Raw genomic sequence first — 19584 nt, 5'->3', positions numbered from 1 at the left:
TTATTTCATTGAGTTTCGTCACTATGTCCCACTACTGCCTTCTGGCCTTGAGTGTCTCTGGTGACAGGTCTGCAGTAAATCTCAAGGATGTTCCCTTGAATGTAATTTCTCTTTCCAATCTTGCTGCTTTCAGAATTCTGTCTCTATCTGTGGGAGTCATCATTTTGACTAGGATGTGTCTTGGGGTGCTTTTTCTGGGGTCTCTTTTAGTTGGTACTCTTTGGGCATGCAGGATTTGATCGCATGTATTCTTTAGCTCTGGTAGTTTCTCTTTAATGATGTTCTTGACTGTTGATTCTTCCTGGAGATTTTCTTCCTGGGTCTCTGGGACTCCGATGATTCTTAGGCTGTTTCTGTTGAGCTTATCATAGACTTCTATTTTCATCTGTTCCCATTCTTTGAGTAATTTTTCCATTGTTTGATCATTTGCTTTAAGGCTTTTTTTTCCAATTTCTTCTGCTGTATGGAATTGTTATTCATCTCATCTTCCAGTGTACTAATTCTATCCTCAGCTGCTGTTAACCCGTGGGAAAGCACAACTATGTTTTTCTTTAATTCATCTACTGAGTTTTTCAGACCTGTTATTTGACCTGAAATTTCAGTTTGGAGTTTTCTGATTTCTATCTTCATATTCTCTTGATTCTTATTAGTGTTCTCTTCTATACTTTCTTTGAGTTCTTTGAACATCTTCCATATTGCAACTCTAAACTCCTTATTTGAGAGACTTACTAGTTGGTTGGTCATGTTCAAGTCATCAGAGTTGCCATCATCATTCTCTATGTCTGGCGCTGGCCTGCGTTGTTTCCCTATTGTCACACTTGTATTGTGGGGTTTTCTACGTGTTGTGGTTGTATTCATTGGCTAAATGATGTGGAGCGCCTGTGCTCCTCTGGCTCCTCCCTTTCTGGGCGTGTAAAGTCACCTCCAGGGAAGGCTCCAGGGAAGGCGAGCCGTCTGCAGATGAGCCACACACGGGATGAAATCAGGCCGAAAATGAAGCACAGCACAGAAGATAGGCAGATAGGGGTGGTAGCATCTGAGTTCCAGCAGAGTTCAGCGGCTTCCCCTTTCTGGGCATGTAAACTCACCTCCAGGGAAGGCTCCAGGGAAGGCGAGTAGAATGAAGAAACTCTTTATAAAGGTTTCTCATTAGTTATGAATTGCTTAGTTACATTTGGTCAAAGTTATTGTTTGGTGATTCAGTTGCATGGCTCCATACTGTAGCCAATTTCTCTAGAAATATTTGGTTAATCCTGTATATCAGTATTTGTTGTTCCAAGGATCTCTATAGGACTATAAAGTAAGGAGAAGATACGGTTCAACCTAATGAAAATTATCAAGTAAATAGCCATTTTAAAAATAATTCCACTTGTGTTCCAAAAAGACAGTTATAAAGATAAGCTCCTGCTTTGCATCTCCCACCTGGTTTCAATTTCTATAACCAGTGTCTCTAAACACAGAGCCAGGACTAAGGTTTGAGCATTGCTAGGTGTGATAAAGAAGAAAGGGAGAGTGAGAGGGGGGAGGTAGTGGGGAGAATAGGAGGGAGAAACTCTTGGAAATAACTCCATGGTGATGGACCTCTGAGCCCCCTCCCCTGGGACATCACTTAGCCCTTTTCTTCTTCCATGTCTCTGTTATTGACAGATTGAGGTCTTTGAAGAGAGAACAAGCCTTATGGTTCATGCATGAGTCTCTTCATAGAGGTGACAAACATCCCTCATTTCTTCTCTCTGAAGAGTCTAGAATGCTAGGCTTGCCTGCAACTGTCAATCATTTGTCTCAGAAGCCCAGAGCTCTGTTCTTTCATGAAGAACTGTTTAGTTGAATTTATGTTGTGGGCTTTACTTTGGCATAATCCATGGAACATGTTTTTCCTCTCCTATCCTAGGACAGGTAGTAGGCCTACTTCAGTCTCTGCTACATCAGAATAAAAAAAACATTATCTCTCTTATATACTAGCCCAGGTGAGAGATCCTCAGGAGAAGAGTAAAGAGCCTGCAGTAAAAGAGCTAAATTCAGTGTCCTGTTCTGGTAAAAGCAACCAATGTTTCAGAAGAACATTTTATTAATTGTCAATTGATTACTTTATTCATGACTTTGATCATCTTCAAATATGTAAACCACTTAGGCAGTTAGTTACATTCCCCTTGAGATTTGAAATGACCCCTCATTCACCCAGGGGAGCCAATACTTGAAGAATTTGTGATGAGTAGCTGTGTGAGTTCTGGAGAGAAGATGTCAGAAAAAGCAATTACTGTGGAGAGGTTAACTCTCAAGTCTCACCGGTTACATGTTCACTTAGTAAATTTAACTTAGTACTCAAGTAGTGCTGCTGTCCAGGTTTAATGGTCTCTTTGGTCTTTGTTTGCTAGGACTACCTGGTACTGCTCCCTCGGGATTACTATGATGCACCTTCCTTAAAATTGCCCATCACCGAACCCTGTTCTGACATAGGGCATCCTGAAGAAAAGTGAGTATGACAGTGGGTGTATCATCCAGGGCCCAGGAATTAGGAATAGCAGGGTGTGATTATTTGCGGTGGCCCACTGTCTTTCATATAAGAATTGCAAGGCTTTTTGCACTAAGCAGCTGGTGACTAAGAATAAATCCAACTCCTTAGCATGGAGACATGCTGCAGCATGACCAAGTAATATTCTCCAGCCCATATATGTGGGGAGGGCAAGAGCTTAAAATAGAACTTGGCCTCATAGAACTTTGCTTCCTCCATTCTTCAAGCTGATGAAAATCTACTGGTTTGGGTAGTAAGCACTGGGGGAGTTTGGTGAAGGAAAAGAGACTGAATGAGTGGGTGGAATGGATTAGTTCACTAGGATAAACTTGGGAGCAGGTTTTTCTGTTTTTTCTGTTCCCAGTGGTAACTGCTGTATTTTGTTGTTGTTGAAGTTGCTTGCTTTACCAGCATTTACCGGTGACCCGATTCCCCTGTGCCACAGCTTGTGATGCCAGATACTTCCTGCTTGATGGGGAGCCCAGCCCCCTGGCAGTGAGGCAGCCCAGCCCAGCACACCCTGTCCTGGTTGACTTCCAGGGGAAAGAGGTGAGGGAGCCTTTTACCATCCTGCCAGTCTGCTGAAAACTCTCAGCCAGAGTTGTTTCCAGGCAAGCCTAGAAGACTTTCTTAGAGATGTAAATTCAAGGTGCAATTTGAATTTGCTCTCTGAATTTGGGATTGGGGGTACTCTGAACAGCCCTGTGGTAAAGTTAATCTTCCAACACTTAATGAAACATAGACCACACAGAATTCTTTCCTCTTGATTCCCTTAAAAGGGAGCTTAGAATGGGAGCTTCCTGTTCTACCTGACTCATGGTAAGAGGGCTCCAGTAACTACAGTTACCCTAAAAGGATGGAATGCTCTCTGACTGGATAACCCCTGAGGCTAAACAATTTGTAGCTAAATTCCTTGAGCTCACAATTTGGAATTACTACACCCACCACTGCTCCCTCCTGGCTGAGACAACAGGTCTTGGCCTTACTTAACTCCTAGAAGTTTTTTGAGCTTGCAAACCACTGAGGATTATGCTAATAGATTTGGGTTAGAGTGCTGCACATTAATGATACTAGTAATCAATGCAATATCTCAACCCTGAGACAAAATTTACTCTACAATATTTTCGTTCTTAATTTTCTGTAATGTCGGCTCTGGAGAGATGGATAGTACAGCAAGTTTGATTTCCCAGCACAAGGATTTCTTGAGCACCACCAAGATAAACCCCAGAGCACAAAGCCAGGAATAAACCCTGAGCCTGCTAGTATGGTCCATGTAACAACAAAATAAAAACAAAAGCAAAATTTACAGAGTTCTCTGTGTTATCTCCTTTGAGGAAAATATTTGTGGTCGGGGGCGTTAAATTTTCAGAATGAAAATACATATAGTATTTATTCTCACTAAACATTTAATTGTGTACCATTTTATAAACTACACTCTAACTTCAGGGAAGTATTACAGGATTTAAAGGGTAATTCTTAATTTAGTCTTCATTTTATTAGTTTCTATTTTATCACCCCCTCAATAACTTGTAACAAATTGAACAACATAAAAAAGGATCTTATATCTTCTCTGTTCTAATAGTAGCAGCCCACTGTATCACACCCCATTAATTCTGTATACATATACATCTAACTATATATAATCATGGTAATGACTCATCAGGAATTATTCTGCCCAAAATAGCTCAGAGCCACAGCACTCTAAATGCTGGGTAGGGCCATATTTGCATGAAGCAAACCTGGCCTGTCCAGGTTTATTTCTTAACTGTTCTTAGTACTGTTTTATTTGAGTATTTACAGATGAGGGCTGTTTAATAGTAGCCATTAGTGCCATGTGCCTCTATAAATTTAAGTTCATTAAATATACATAAAACTAGAAATTCCATCTCTATGTGGAGAATTCTAGCCTGTGGGTTGCTTAACTCGGTTCATGTTCATGAGGCTACATCTTTGACCTTTGATGCCCAAATTCCAGTTTCAATAAATATGAAACCAGGTGGCAAATTGCCATAAATTTGTTTTACAGTTTCTTGTGACTTGAGGGACCTCCCTAAAAAGACTTCCCAAGTTCCTTTCAAATAATTCCACTTCTTCCTGTCTGCCTTGTCTACACATCAGCTTTCATTGAGATCTCTGCATTAGCTCCTAACCAGCTTACTCATATCATTTGTTGTTCATTGCATTTCCCAATCCAGACTCCTACAAGTTAGTAATGTTTACAGCCACCCTCACACATACACATCTGGAAATGACAACATGTCATTTTTATTGGCCATTAAGACTAACCATTTTAAAAATAAACAACAACAACAAAAAACAAACAAACAAAAAAGACTAACCATCTTACCTACCAATTTTACATTCTTCCTCTTTCCTCATCATAATAGACTGACGTCAGCTTTTTAAGCATTCTATTCTGTATGACTTTATGGCAGTGTCTGTATGAGGGTGACCTCCTACAATATGCTCTTCCCTCTCTGCCCACATTTCCCCTCTCTTCAGTGCCTCTCTTCTTTGTCTTCCAGGGATCAACCAAAGTTATTGCTTCTTTCAGGACATCTTTTCTTCCCTTTTCATCCTCCTCAATAGCTCATGCACATACATACCCCTTAGGTGTCCTCATAGTATTTTCACATCTCAGAGCATTGGTCTCCTGTGTAATTTCATGTTGTATCTGTCTACTTGCCTAATTGGTTAAAGTTTCTCTGAGGCAGAGGCTACCTGGTTTCCCATTATGTGCTTAGCATATTGCAGATGTGCTGGTTTGGACGAGTTTGATATGTATATGTTGACAATCATTTTGAATCCTCACTTTGACATCACAAATATGCTATGTGATTATTTCTCTTACCTTGGTATAAGTAACAGATCGACACACCGACCTTTTGTCTTTATTCTCATATACTGATGGCTCAGTGAAGGCAGTTTTGTACTATAAAATGGCACAACATTTCACCAGTTTGGCAATGCTTCCATTAAAGATAAATAACTGGTAAACAGTTACTGGATATCTTTTATGTCTCATCCTTATTTCTCAAACCTTGTCAACAACTTTTCCAAAATCAAATTTATAGGACTCCGAGTAAAAATAATAACAGAAATAGAGTGCTTTGATGGAACTGGCAGCCAAAATAACTATGGGAGAAAACACAATATATCACACATTTTGAGGTTGGAAAATTGGTAAATGTTTAAATGGGAGATGCCCAGGGAAGAAATGTTAGTACTAACCTCCCTAGGAGGACCAATGGTAGCATTTAAAAGTGCTAATAATCCACATTTATTTTCCCCAGCAAAGTCAGTCTATTATTTAACTGATAGAAATATTACTGTGGAAAATGGCAAATTATGGTTCAGAGAAGTGCAGAAGGAATGATAAATGTGAATATCCTGAAGGCAAAGGACAAGAGAATGTTGAGCCTGCCAGGAGCGATTTCTGAGCACAGAGTCAGGAGTAACTCCTGAATGCTGCTGGATGTGGCCAAAAATAAATAAATAAAATAAAATAAAATAAAATAAAATTACAAGTTGGCAATATCCCTTCTAGGAATCTTACAGAAATACTAAAATAAGGGTTATAAATTGTAGGGAAAGTTAGAGAGGCCTCTAAAATTTCATTCAACAGGATATGGAAGGACCAAGGAAGATGGTTCAATCAAGTGCTTTGCTGTGGGAACCTGGGCCTGGTATGGTCTTCTGACCAGCATCTGAGCACCATTGCGAGTATCCCACAAATTAGAATATTCATCAAGTAAAGTTTAAATTTGTGCTGTGGAGTGATAGACAGTCATTAAAAAATGAAGCAAAATTGTAGATACTGGTGTAGACACATAAAGTACTGATGGTCCCTTTCTTCAAACTCTTCACGAGTTGACTCATTGAATCCTCACAAGCACTCTATAGAGGTGAATGCTATTGCTTTCTTTATTTTTACACAAGAGGTTCTGTAGAAAACACTAGCTCAAGACCACACAAGCCCGAAGCAGAGACTTAAAGGGATCTCTGGTTTCCTAAACACTAAATGTGGTCAAGCTGGGTAGCCTTCCTCTGTAAGGGCCCAGAAAGTCCACATTTTTTATCATTATTTTCTTTCTTTTTTTATTAATAATTTTTATTTTGACCAAAGTGGATTACATATCATTCACAGTAGTATTTTAGGTACAAAGTGACATTGAATCAGGGGCATTCCCACCACCAATGTTGTCCTCCCTCCACCTCTGTTCCCAGCATTGATCCCATATCACCCCTCCTTTGCCCCCCGGGCTGCTAGTATAAGTGGTCCCTTCTGTGTCTAGCTTGTTGTAGATTGGGTATTGATTCTGTTGTAGTTGGCTTTGGATTTGGTGTTTAAGTCTGATTATTTTTTATTTCTACTCAATGTTCATATGACTGGTTTTGGTGCCCTCCATTATTTCCCCCTCAACTTGTCAGACAGAATAAGAGGTTATGGCAATATGGACTACATTATAGTGGCTCAACTGTGCTGAAGATGCAGAAACATTCATGTCACAGTTTTCTTTCAAAAATAATAAGAAAAATGAGGGACCGGAGTGATAGCACAGCAGGTCAGGCATTTGCCTTGCATGTGGCAGACCCAGGTTTGATCCCCAGCATTCCATATGGTTCTCCAAGCCTGCCAAGAGTAATTTCTGAGCACAGAGCCAGGACCTTTGAGTACCTCCAGGTGTGGCTTAAAAACAAAAACCAAACCAAACCAAAAAAAAAAAAAATGCAAGTAGGCACATTTTAGACATAGAAATGGTTTAGAAGTAGAAAAACATGTCTTGTCAGTGTCTATTTCCAAAGTGTGGATACTCTTTTCTCATTTGCAGTAACAGAATTTAAAGTTTCTTTTCTTTTTTCTTTTAAATTAGAACAGTAAGTCTCAGGCACATTTTTATTTATTTTTTTTTCAAATCTCCTATTGGGGACTTTTTTTTTTTTTTACTTCAGACTTTAGAGTATCTTTACCACTGAGAAACAAGTCAAATATATGAGTTTGCTTTATAGGATAAAATGTTTGTACTTTGGGTTGTCAGTTAAAAAAAGTGAAAGAATAGGATGTTTATTTACATCTGGAATGACGGATATTAGTCCACCATTGTTTTTCCTGGATAACTGATTTCATAGAGCGTTTTTCTTGTTATCTGGTATGATATTCCCAACCTAAGGAATCAGTTCTCTCAATGTTGGCAGATACAGCTCTGTTTAGGGCCTGCTGCCATCATTGCTGTCTATGTAAATGTGATCAAGGTGTATATCCCCTGATAATGTGATCTGCCTGCACTGACTCTCTGACAGGTACAGCTCCACTTGCAGCTCTGGGTCCCACAAGTTGGTCGCTATGTGATCGTGGTTGAATATGCCTCAGAAGCAGACCAAGCAACTGTGGCTGATATAGATGTGGTGAGCTCTGGCTCTGTTGTGACAGGCCAGGTGACCATCTACAGCTGCAAGTACAGGTAATTTAGTTTTTTGCCAAGGGTTGTTGGGAGCAAAGAGGGGATGGCATCAGTTCTTCAGCTGAACAACCCAGAGGTCCACTAATGGAACTTAGTTCTTTATTTTTTTATTCTTTGTATTTCTTTAATTTTGGGATTATTAATTTTTCATTGGCTTAAAATACTGTTAGTGATAGGGTTTTATTGATGAAATATTCCAACAGCACATCCCTCCAATCTGCCCCACAACTTCCACCAAGGTAAAATTTAGTTCTGTGGACGAGTTGATGTGGGAAGTTGTTTCCTTTGAAATGTTCCTGAAAACAAGCAGGTGACTGGTTATGCTCTGCAATGAGTCTTCCCTATGCATAGTCTTTAAAGGTATTTTGGGGGGTCCAGAGCAATAATTTGCTTGCCTTGCTCATGGCTGATCCAGATTTGATCCTCAGTACCACATATATTTTCCCAGTCCTGCCAGGAATAGGCCCTGAGCATTGCTGAGTGTGGCCCCCAAACAGTTGCATTTTCTCAAAAAGCTTTATGTTCTACAGGCTGTCTGGACTTAGACTCACATGAAGTACGCAGCCTCCTAATTTTCTTGCTGTCACCCCTGTCTGGGTCCCATAATAAAGTGTGTCACCACAGAAACTATGGCATATGGAAAAAAAGTTTCTTGGTAATGCTAAAAGGTACACACCTGCCTCCCTGACATAGTCGTTAGAGCTGAGGATAATTAATGTTTGATCATAATGTGAAAAAATGATTTGACAAAGAATTTTAAAATTCATGGGGATAAAGCTCATCACATACAAAAGCTCTAAGTGACAAGGATTTATTAAAAAGTGTTTTCTTTGCATAATGTTTCAAAATGTATGCAAATGTTCTGAGTATACTTTAATTAAAAAATCCGGGAATGAAGTCAATTGTAGTGTTAATGGCATGAGGAGTCAGAATCTCTTGAGGCAGCAGGTGGGAAATGACAATGAATCCACCCAGTTGGACCACAGCCTTGAACATGATGTCTTATTGTATTTACTTTCATGTTGCTCTTTGTCAGACCCAAGGTAATCCAAAGGACTTGTTCTTGTTACATGTTTTGCAAGTAAATGACTTATAAAAAGACTTACCTTTAGTAACAAGATGGGAGCTTTTATAAGACCAGATGAAAATGATTATTGAGTTAATACCATCTTCTCAGCAACTCTAAAGAAATGCAGCTGTGAAAGGCATTTTTTTAATCTAAAATATATCTAATTAGCCTTTGTCACTGGGTTGATGATTTAAAATAAAGAATGCAATTGTATTTAGACTCATAATCAGAACATCAGGTAGGCCAGACAAATTCTGTAGAATGTTCTGTTTTTATAGGAAAGCATTGGTTTCAGTCATAGGTAATGCCATTATCTATTGGAATGTATACTCCCAGGTGGGTAGGTCACTGTGCCACCTAAGTTCACATTGACCACAAGGCCAGGGCTGGCTTTTCTACATCCACCCATCCAGGCCTAATATCACATCCATCTTGAAAACTTCTTTCAACCTTCCTCATCACATGACTTGAGCCCTGCTCTGAGGGATAGCAGGTGGAGAGGATTAAGGGGCTAGTGAAAATATTCCTAAAGATACTGGCTAATCCGAGTCTTCTCAGCAAAATCTGGGCACATCCATGCCAAGCAGAAAGCACTTTCAGCACAGAAAAAGAAAAGAAAAGCTGACATCCAGGATTCCATAAGCACCATTTCATGGCTTTTGTATTAAGTGTTTGCAAGGAAGAAAATGGCATAATATTTAGCAGGTCATCTTAATTCTGGACATGACAGTACCAGATTTTTCCCAGGCTCTAAGAATAGAATTCCAAGGTAGTATTCTATTAGGCTAAAAATAATTTTCGTTGCAAGTTAACTGTTCTCAGGAAAGTCTCATGATATTTTTTGCAATTGCTAAAATGGTTCTCTTTTTTCTACTTTATCATGTGAATAACCCAAAATAGAATAAGTCCAAAATTCTGGTACATTGGGAAAGTAATGGACCCATTAAAATCAATTTCAAATGCCAGATCCTTCCATTCTGGCAGTTTTTCTACTGAGGTTTTATACCTTGTCTCCTTCTCTCAAGTAAGTTTTATGTTGTTTAAAAAAAAAAACAAAAACTAAAGTAGCAGCAGTTGTAGGATTGCCCCTCTTAGCACTGAGAATTCTAATCTGCTCCCACAAGAGAGTGATTAAAATTATTAAATCAATCCATTTTTACTGATAGTATATGTTTAATAATAATTTATTGTTGGATAGGGTAAACTAAATCCAAGAGTATCACATAGTACATTTTACTCCTAGGATTATGTTGAATCCTAAAGAAATACATTTTCATTCATTCACACACACAGACACAGACACACACACACATACACACACACACACACACACACAGCCAAAGAGAAGAGAAAAGTACTGTTTACTGGGCTTCTAATACATAGCACAGCCTATAATAGGCTTGGTATAGACAATGTCATTTTAATCTTTATCACTGCACAAATATTAAAATGGTAAAAAAGAATGTCATTGCATAAATCATTTCAATGATTATCTTTTTTATTTTAATATCTACATTTGAATGATTTTCAAAAGATGATCCTTCCATTTTGGTATGTTTGGTTTTAGATTACATTTCTATCAGAAAAGATGTAATGCATACAATAGGACACGTCCAGAATAATCCTCTACAAACACTTTTTCTGTGGGTTAGTTTCTCCATCAGAGTGGTCTGAAAGGATTTTGAAATTTCTTTGACCACTCTGTATTTCATCTGACAAAATGAAGGGAAGAAGGAGTGGTAGAGGGTGATAAAAGTGAAGAAGGAGGGTGAGGGAAACAGTCTAACCCTCCAAAGGAAAACTTGGTTCCTCAGAATTGGCAGACACACTTCCTGACCTGGCATGTGCTAGCTGTCATGAGGCCCACAAGCCGCATTCACCACTAGTGGTCCTGGATCTCCACCTGTTGACAAGAAGGCTGTGTCTTAGTAGATCTGTTTGACCTCTACAGTGACCAGACCTCATAGCAAACCATCAGCTGCCGCAGGGGCCTCAGTGGGAAGGTGCTTTTTCTGTTCAAGAGTCCAGATGCCTTTCCCTTAACCTTGAGCTGCAGCAGAATTCACAGGCATTCACTGGTTATGAACAGGAAGCTGAAAGGGAGCCAGCTTCCCCACAGGGAGGTAAGCATGCAGGGCCTAGGACTCTGAAAATGCTCTGCTTGCTCCTGCAGCGTCCTGTGCCGCAGCGCTGTGACGGACGGTCAGCGCCGTTTGGCTGTGTATGACCTATTGGCAGATACGGACATTCAACTCAAAGCGCACAGGGCCAACTTCCTTCTGGTAGGCATATATTTTATTCGTTGTATTTTAGAAGCTTTTTGTTGATTTCTGTTTTTTTTTAAAGCTTATTAAAACATTGGCTGAGTTTGCATCTCAGCTACAAAATGAACTCTGTGAAAATTTGCTGATTTCTACATGTATTATCTTCCTTTCCATAAATCTGACTTGCCTTTTTTACAAGGCCTAACAGAGGATAGTCATTAAATTTGAATGCATCTGCGATATTTATTTTCTTTGCATTTTTACTATTTTATTATGTCTAGTAGCTTCAGTTACTTCAGGAGGTTAAAGGTTTATGGATTTTTTTCTGAATTGTAAACACTTTTATTTTAAGACATTGCAATTTCCACTTATGATACAGTGCTTGTAAAGTGCAATGTTTATTTGCTTTTCCAGTGCACATGATGTTTCATATTCATGTATCAGGAATACCTGGTTTCCATCTGGTATTTTTTGTTCCTACTCCATAGCTCCTCTTTTTTAAAGAGACTTTTATTTAATTAATTAGATAAACACATTTCCTCCACTGTCCAAAAGCAGAGTATTCCCTGGGCTGAAAAATAGTGCACTAGGCTCGGAACCTGCTTTATTTTTTAAAATAAAGAGATACTTGGTTTATTTTTTTTACTCCTGGCACCATATAGTCTCCTAAGAATCTCCTGAATAACTCCTGAGCACAGTATTTACTGAACACTGCCCACCATGACCCTAAAACCAAAACATTTCTAAACTGAAACGAAGCAGCAATTACTATTCATTTACAAGAAAATTATTTGAGCATTCTCAGGCCCACCCCCAAATAAATGCCAAACCATGTCCCATAACACACAAAGGCTAAAATAGTCTGATAAAGAAGTTTCCTGGGAAAGAGCCTGGAAGGCCATTCCCCATAATTAGGGTACATTTTGCTGTTAAGCAAATGCTTCTTTTTGTTTGTTTGTTTGTTTCAGTTTTGTCATAAAAGCAAAAATCCTCTTAGGATTTCACTTGATCAGTGAAGTTAGGTATTAAGGTAGGATTTTAGTGAAAATGTGTTTTAAAAACCAGGGGATACATAATAGTAAGTGTTAAAATGACAAGTTTACATAAGTAGAATCTGGACCACAAAGGGATGATCACTTATGTTAGAATTCTCCGGGAATAAGTTTAAGAATGATGGGGCCCGGAGAGATAGCACAGCGGTGTTTGCCTTGCAAGCAGCCGATCCAGGACCAAAGGTGGTTGGTTCAAATCCCGGTGTCCCATATGGTCCCCCGTGCCTGCCAGGAGCTATTTCTGAGCAGACAGCCAGGAGTAACCCCTGAGCACCGCGGGGTGTGATCCAAAAACAAACAAACAAACAAAAAAAAAAAAAAAAACAAAAAAAGAATGAAGCACCTCCTGTTAGTGATCATATTAAACTTGTATTACACTCTGAGAAGTGCCAGACCAGCCTGTTCTAATGGACTAAACATTTGTGCTCAATTAAAAACTTTGACCTTTATGTTAAGAAGCACCTGGAATTCAGTTTTTTTTAACAATTACTATATAAAGTATGTCATAACCTAAGACTTTCTCTTTAAAAATGACTGCTTTCCTTTTAAACACAATAATCCAAGTAAATTTTAACCTTCTAATTTTTGTAAATTATAATGGAGCTGTATTTTTTTAAGTATAAGTTTATCCTTTCTCAAACAGCCAAATGTCATTCAGACACAAGGCTGCTGGAAAATAAGTTTCCTGAACAGAGGGATATTATCCAGTTTGGACTGTGGGCTCCCTCAGTCTCAGTGTCTGGCATTGGAGTTGTTCAAACACATTTTTGTGATTACTGAAACATTATGTGAGCTAATGATAGAGCTTTGATTCAAAATTAAATACATGAATATGTTAATGACTGACTGGGCCACACTCAGCAGTGACTAGGAGCTACCTCTGACTCTATATTCCTCGGAGAACCATGCAATGCTGGTGCCATACACTGAGCCAGGGTTGGCTACAAACAAGACAAATACCTTCATCCCTATACTCTCTCTCTCTCCAGTGCCATGTCTGGCTTTCTTAAATTATCTTTAGAGATTGTTTCTTCACAATACAAATATGCCTAAGCTGTAAGGCAACCCTTAAGAAGAGGGTTATTTCTAGCTGATACTGTTCTCTGTCTGTTCCCATCATACCCCTCTTTCCCAATGGCTCTGAAGAGCCAGCCTTGGCCTAGGGCAGGAGACAAAAACAAACAATTAAAAAAACCAGCTACCAAAAGTCACAAGCAGTTATTTTTCAAACTTTCTTGTGATTGTATTCGTATACAATTCTGAGAATAATTTATATAGTTCTCTTGTTTAGCAAAAAACAGAATTTGGGAGGGGTACGTGAACTGCTTTAAGGTATACCATTTGCCATTGTTTAGCATTTTGAGTCATACCCAGCTGTATTTAGGGGTTCCTCCTGGCTCTATGGTCAGGAGTCACTCCTGTTGGTGCTCAAAGATCTATATGAAGTACCCAGCATTGAACCCTGGACTGCCACATGCAAGGCAAGCATCCCACCCACTGTACTATTGCTCTGGTCCTGATTATCTATCGCTTCGAAATAACAACTAGAATTTTTCTGGTTGAAGTCTTTACTCAGCAACTCTTTAATGAAATAGTTAACTGAAGCACTGTGACTTGTAATATTGTTTATTATAGAATTTTATGCATTCACTATTCTAACACTATTCCAACTAACATCACACCCTCCATCACAGTGTTCGTTTCCTCCTAGCATTGTCTCAGGGTCTTCTTCCAACCACCTCCTTTAATAAGCTCACTTCTAGAAAACATCCTTGGGTTCTATTATCTTTACCATTTGTTATTCCCTATGCTGTTTAGCCCACATCTGAGAGGGATAATTCTATCTGTCCTTGTCCTTCTGGTTGACTTCACTCAGCAAGATACTCCCTTCCATGTAGTGTCAACAGCTTTTTAAAAGATTATTTGATTTTACCACTGGTTTGGCTGATATCTGTGTACCATTTTGCTTTATATTTGCACAACAGCATCAGATTTGTTTCATACCTACTGAAGAATTCTCAACTGAATATTTGAGCCCTCAAGTCAAATGCATTGCAAGTTATGGGCAAATTGCTGATAATCAGAGGTAACCTGTTTCCCTGCTTTCCCTTTGTATGGAATAATACTGACATTTGGATATGCCTGTGACTTTATACTTCACTTTATATGGAATCAATTTCCAAGAGGCTAAATACTGGTGTTGGATTTAGCCAATGAAAACCCTGCTAAATAATTTATCCAGCTACCTTCATAGAACTGACAATATGTGGGGGAAATAGTTAAGCCTCACCTTCCAAAGAATTACTCCAAATTCTATTCTGAGTCAATGCAAGACTCACTTATTTCTACTACTAAGTACTTACTAAGAACTACTACTTAGTGTAGTACTGTATGTCTGAACTTCTTTATTAAAAAAGTAGATGAAAGTAATCAACGACATCACAATGATGTTAGGAGAATTAAACAATGTCTGTTGGGATTTTATTAGGGTTATTTTGACATATTCTGAAAAATAATTATAGACCTGTCACAAAGTGTGTTGTACATATTTAGAACTATAGAACTTACCAATGCAGTAAAATCTAGTTTCTTGAATATGCATTTTTGCCTCTTTCATTTTATGTAGCTTTATGTCAACGTTTATGTTTAGAGTGAATCATGTTTCACTATTCTGCTTTAATTAAACAACACATCTTATTTCAGTGACAGGAAGTTGCAATCAATTTTGATTTATCTTCACTTTCCTTCAAAATTAAAATTTGCTTCCAGTTGAAGCTCACTATATGGAGCAGGGACTGATACTCACACAACTAATAAATTGCTGTGTGTCTAAAAACCTCCATGGTCCTATGCTTCCCTTGGGTCTTTTGGAGACTCACACAGTCCTATGCTCAGTGTCTATTTTATTACCATTGAATAATTCTTCCATTTTATGGTTATGTTAATTTTATTTTTCAGTGCTGCTTGTGTCTCCCTGGCCCCTGAAACTCCTCCAACAGCTTCAGTTATAAATGTCCTGAGCGGTGAGTCCTCACCTCCCCAACCTCAGAATCCTTCACCTGCTGCCGATGTTATCACTGGCGTGACCTTGAAGGCCCCTCAGGTAGGACATATAGCATGACATCCAGGGAGCATGTTGTTGCTAGAAAGTGTGCCCCCTCCCTGCATCACTAATGTCACCTAGAACTTTCTAAAAATGCAGATTCCCAAACTAAATGGAAATCTCTAGATGTGAGGCCCAGGGATTTTTTTTTTCTCAAATCTGTCATAGGTTTCATGCCCCTGGGGAGCGTAAGAATGAGGTGACTAGATAATCCTTAGTGAGTAGGCCCCTCTCTGATTCTCTCTTTACTTCCTGCATTTTCCTTCATTCACTTATTGGACAACTTCCAAGGCCATTCTTTTTTCTTTTTCTTTTTTTTCCCTTTACTTAAACATCTTGATTACATATATGATTGTGATTAGGTTTCAGTCATGTAAAGAACACCCCCCTTCACCAGTGAAATATTCCCACCACCAATGTCCCAAATCTCCCTCCATCCCACCCCACCCCCACCTGTACTCCAGACAGGCTTTCCAGTTCCCTCATTCATTCACATGATTGTGGTAGTTCTCTGTGTCCAAGGCCATTCTTATGATACCTTATATTTTCATAGGTTCCCAAGAAAAATGATCTCCCATGATAGATTGTAAGCACTGCTGCAGTCACTGCTTTAGTTGCTTAAAATAACTTTCTTTTATCGCAGTTGCACTAGTACAAGAAGGGAGGGAATTCTCAATAAATGTTTATTGATCGACACCAGGCGGGGAAAATCCGCAAAAGTACACCGGCCCAGTGGGGCTCAGCTGTGAAAGACTGTGAGTGTGACCTGTCTATGTCTGTCTACTGTCCTCTTGCGTGAAACTCTTGCGAGTGGGGCAAAAAGAGGCTCAGAGGAGCACGGCCGCTCCGCTTCGCTACGCGGCCGTGCACTCTTTCTAAGGAAAGAACTCCATTGCAACAAGAAGGAAAAATCACACTAAGAATGGCGCTATATCACAGAAGCAAACATTTCTCTCTGGACTGTCTTCTCTGTTGCATGCTCGGGCCTAAGATTTGACCCAGTGTGAGGCTTCATCCACGGAGGACTCCCCTCCCTTAGAGGCAAGTCAGCCCATCCAGAAAGGGAGGAGCCAGAGGAGTGTGCTGCCTACATCATATAGACAATGAATACCACTACAACACGTAGAAAAAACCCACAATACAAGTGTGACAATGGGGAAACAACGCAGGCCAGCTTCAGACATAGAGAATGAAGATGACAATTCTGAGGACCAGATAATGACTGAACAACTAATCAACCTCTCAGATAAGGACTTTAGACTAGCAATATGGAAGGTGCTCAACAGACTCCAAGAAACCATGGATCGAGTTGAACAGAACACTAATAAGAACCAAGAAAATATGAAGGCAGAAATGACAAAACTCCAAACTGAAATAACATGTCAACTAACAGGACTGAAAAAGTCAGTAAATGAAGTGAATGACAAAATGGATAAGCTCTGGGACAGGGTATCAGAAGCTGAGAATAGACTTGGTGCTGTGGAAGATGAGATACATAACAATTCCATACAGCAGGAGAGATTGGACAAAAAACTTAAAGCAAATGAGCAGACAATGGAAAAATTAGTCAAAGAATGGGAACAGACGAAAATAGAAGTCTATGATAAGATCAACAGAAACAACTTAAGAATCATTGGAGTCCCAGAGACCCAGGAAGAAAATTTCCAGGAAGAATCAATGGTCAAGAACATCATTAAAGAGAAACTTCCAGAGCTAAAGAATATATGTGATCAAATCCTGCATGCCCGAAGAGTACCAACCAAAAGAGACCCCAGAAAAACCACCCCAAGACACATCCTAGTCACAATGACAAATCCCACAGATAGAGACAGAATTCTGAAAACAGCAAGATCAAAAGGGGAAATCATGTTCAAGCAAGCTTCCCTGAGATTTACAGCAGACCTGTCACCAGAAACGCTCAATGCCAGAAAGCAGTGGTGGGATATTGTGACAAGACTGAATGAAATGAATGCTTCACCCAGAATACTATACCCAGCAAAACTCACTTTCCGGTTTGATGGAAGAATACATGGTTTCACAGACAAAAAACAGCTCAGAAACTTCACAGACACAAAACCAGTCTTAAGAGAAAAACTGAAAGACCTAATCTAAGACAAGACTACCCAAAAGACACACCAAATTTTGAAATAAAGATGGCGTTAAATCCCAGGACAATTCTTTCTCTCAACGTCAATGGACTAAATGCACCAATTAAGAGACACAGAGTGGCTAAATGGATCAAAAAACTCAACCCAACCTTCTGCTGCCTACAAGAAACGCACCTGAATAGTCAGAACAAACATAGACTCAAAATAAAAGGCTGGAGAAAAGTTATCCAAGCAAACAACACCCATAAAAAAGCTGGAGTGGCCATACTAATATCAGATAATGCAAACTTTATACTCAGGAAGGTTGTAAGGGACAAAGACGGACATTTTATATTAATCAAGGGGTACGTAGAGCAGGAAGAATTCACTCTCCTAAACATATATGCACCGAATGAGGGGCCAGCAAAATATTTAATACAACTGTTGACAAATCTGAAAAATAATATCAACAACAACACAATAATTGTGGGGGACCTTAACACGGCTTTGTCAACACTGGACAGGTCAACCAGACTGAAACCCAACAAGAAGATACTAGACCTGAGGAGAGAAATGGAAGAAAGAGGCCTAGTGGATATATATAGGACACTCCATCCCCAGAAACCTGGATACACATTCTTCTCCAATGTACATGGGACATTCTCCAGGATAGACTACTTGCTGGCACATAAAACATACCTCCATAAGATCAAGAGGATAGAAATTTTGCAGACTACCTTCGCTGACCACAAGGCTCTGAAATTATTTGTGAACTCCAAAGGGACTCAGAAGAAACACTTTAACACCTGGAAGTTAAACAGCCTCATGCTCAATAACCAGTGGGTCCGAGATGAAATCAAGGAGGAAATAAAAAGGTTCCTGGAAACAAATGACAATAAAGACACAAACTCTCAGAATTTATGGGACACAGCAAAAGCAGTACTGAGAGGAAAATTTATAGCTTTGCAAGCACACATCAGGAAGGAAGAAGGAGCTTACCTGAGTAGCTTAATGACACAGCTAATAGAACTAGAAAATGCTCAACAAAAGGACCCAAGAATAGGAAGACAGAAGGAAATAACAAAGCTGAGAGCAGAAATCAATGAAGTGGAAACTCAAAAAACAATCCGAAAGATCAACGAAAGCAGAAGTTGGTTCTTTGAAAAAATAAACAAGATTGATAGACCACTGGCAAACCTAACAAAGAAAGAGAGAGAGAGAGAAGCTTGATAACTCGTATCAGGAATGAAAAAGGAGAGATCACTACTGATATGACAGAGATTCAAAGGGTAATCAGAAACTACTTTGAAAAACTCTACGCCACTAAAAATGAGAACCTGGAAGAAATGGATAAATTCTTGGACTCTTATAATCTTCCACGGTTGAAGGAAGAGGATGTAGCATATCTAAACACCCCCATCACCATTGATGAAATTAAAACAGTAATCAAATGTCTGCCGAAAAACAAAAGCCCAGGTCCAGATGGATTCACTAATGAATTCTATCAAACTTTCCAAGAGGAACTACTGCCAATCTTGGCAAGACTCTTTCATGAAATTGAACAAACAGAAACACTTCCAAATAGCTTTTATGAAGCCAACATCACCTTGATACCTAAACCAGACAGAGACGCTACCAAAAAAGAAAATTACAGACCAATATCACTGATGAATGCAGATGCAAAGAACCTCAACAAAATCCTGGCAAATAGGATTCAATGCCTCGTTAAGAAGATCATCCACTACGATCAAGTAGGTTTCATCCCAGGAATGCAAGGCTGGTTTAACATCCGTAAATCTATCAACATAATACACAACATCAATAACAAGAAAAATAAAAACCACATGATCATATCAATAGATGCAGAGAAAGCATTTGATAAGGTCCAACACCCATTCTTGATCAAAACTCTCAGCAAGATGGGAATGGAGGGAACCTTTCTCAATATAGTGAAGGCCATCTACCACAAGCCAGTGGCAAATATTATCCTCAATGGAGAAAAACTGAAAGCCTTCCCTCTAAATTCTGGCACAAG

At 39.2% G+C, this 19584-nt stretch overlaps 1 protein-coding gene across 1 annotated transcript in view; it reads left to right on the top strand.

Annotated features, from left to right (window-relative positions):
• Positions 1-19584, top strand: part of LAMA3 (laminin subunit alpha 3) — a 241196-nt gene that overhangs the window by 118263 nt on the left and 103349 nt on the right. The window contains exons 23-28 of the mRNA XM_049770908.1: positions 2376-2473; positions 2908-3061; positions 7814-7974; positions 11217-11325; positions 14345-14445; positions 15318-15462. Of these exons, the coding sequence (XP_049626865.1) occupies positions 2376-2473; positions 2908-3061; positions 7814-7974; positions 11217-11325; positions 14345-14445; positions 15318-15462 (768 nt within the window). The remainder of the gene's footprint in view (positions 1-2375; positions 2474-2907; positions 3062-7813; positions 7975-11216; positions 11326-14344; positions 14446-15317; positions 15463-19584) is intronic.

The sequence above is a fragment of the Suncus etruscus genome, chromosome 3 (genome assembly GCF_024139225.1).
Source record: "Suncus etruscus isolate mSunEtr1 chromosome 3, mSunEtr1.pri.cur, whole genome shotgun sequence".
Classification (NCBI taxonomy): domain Eukaryota; kingdom Metazoa; phylum Chordata; class Mammalia; order Eulipotyphla; family Soricidae; genus Suncus; species Suncus etruscus.
This window is presented reverse-complemented; position numbering and strand designations above follow the sequence as displayed.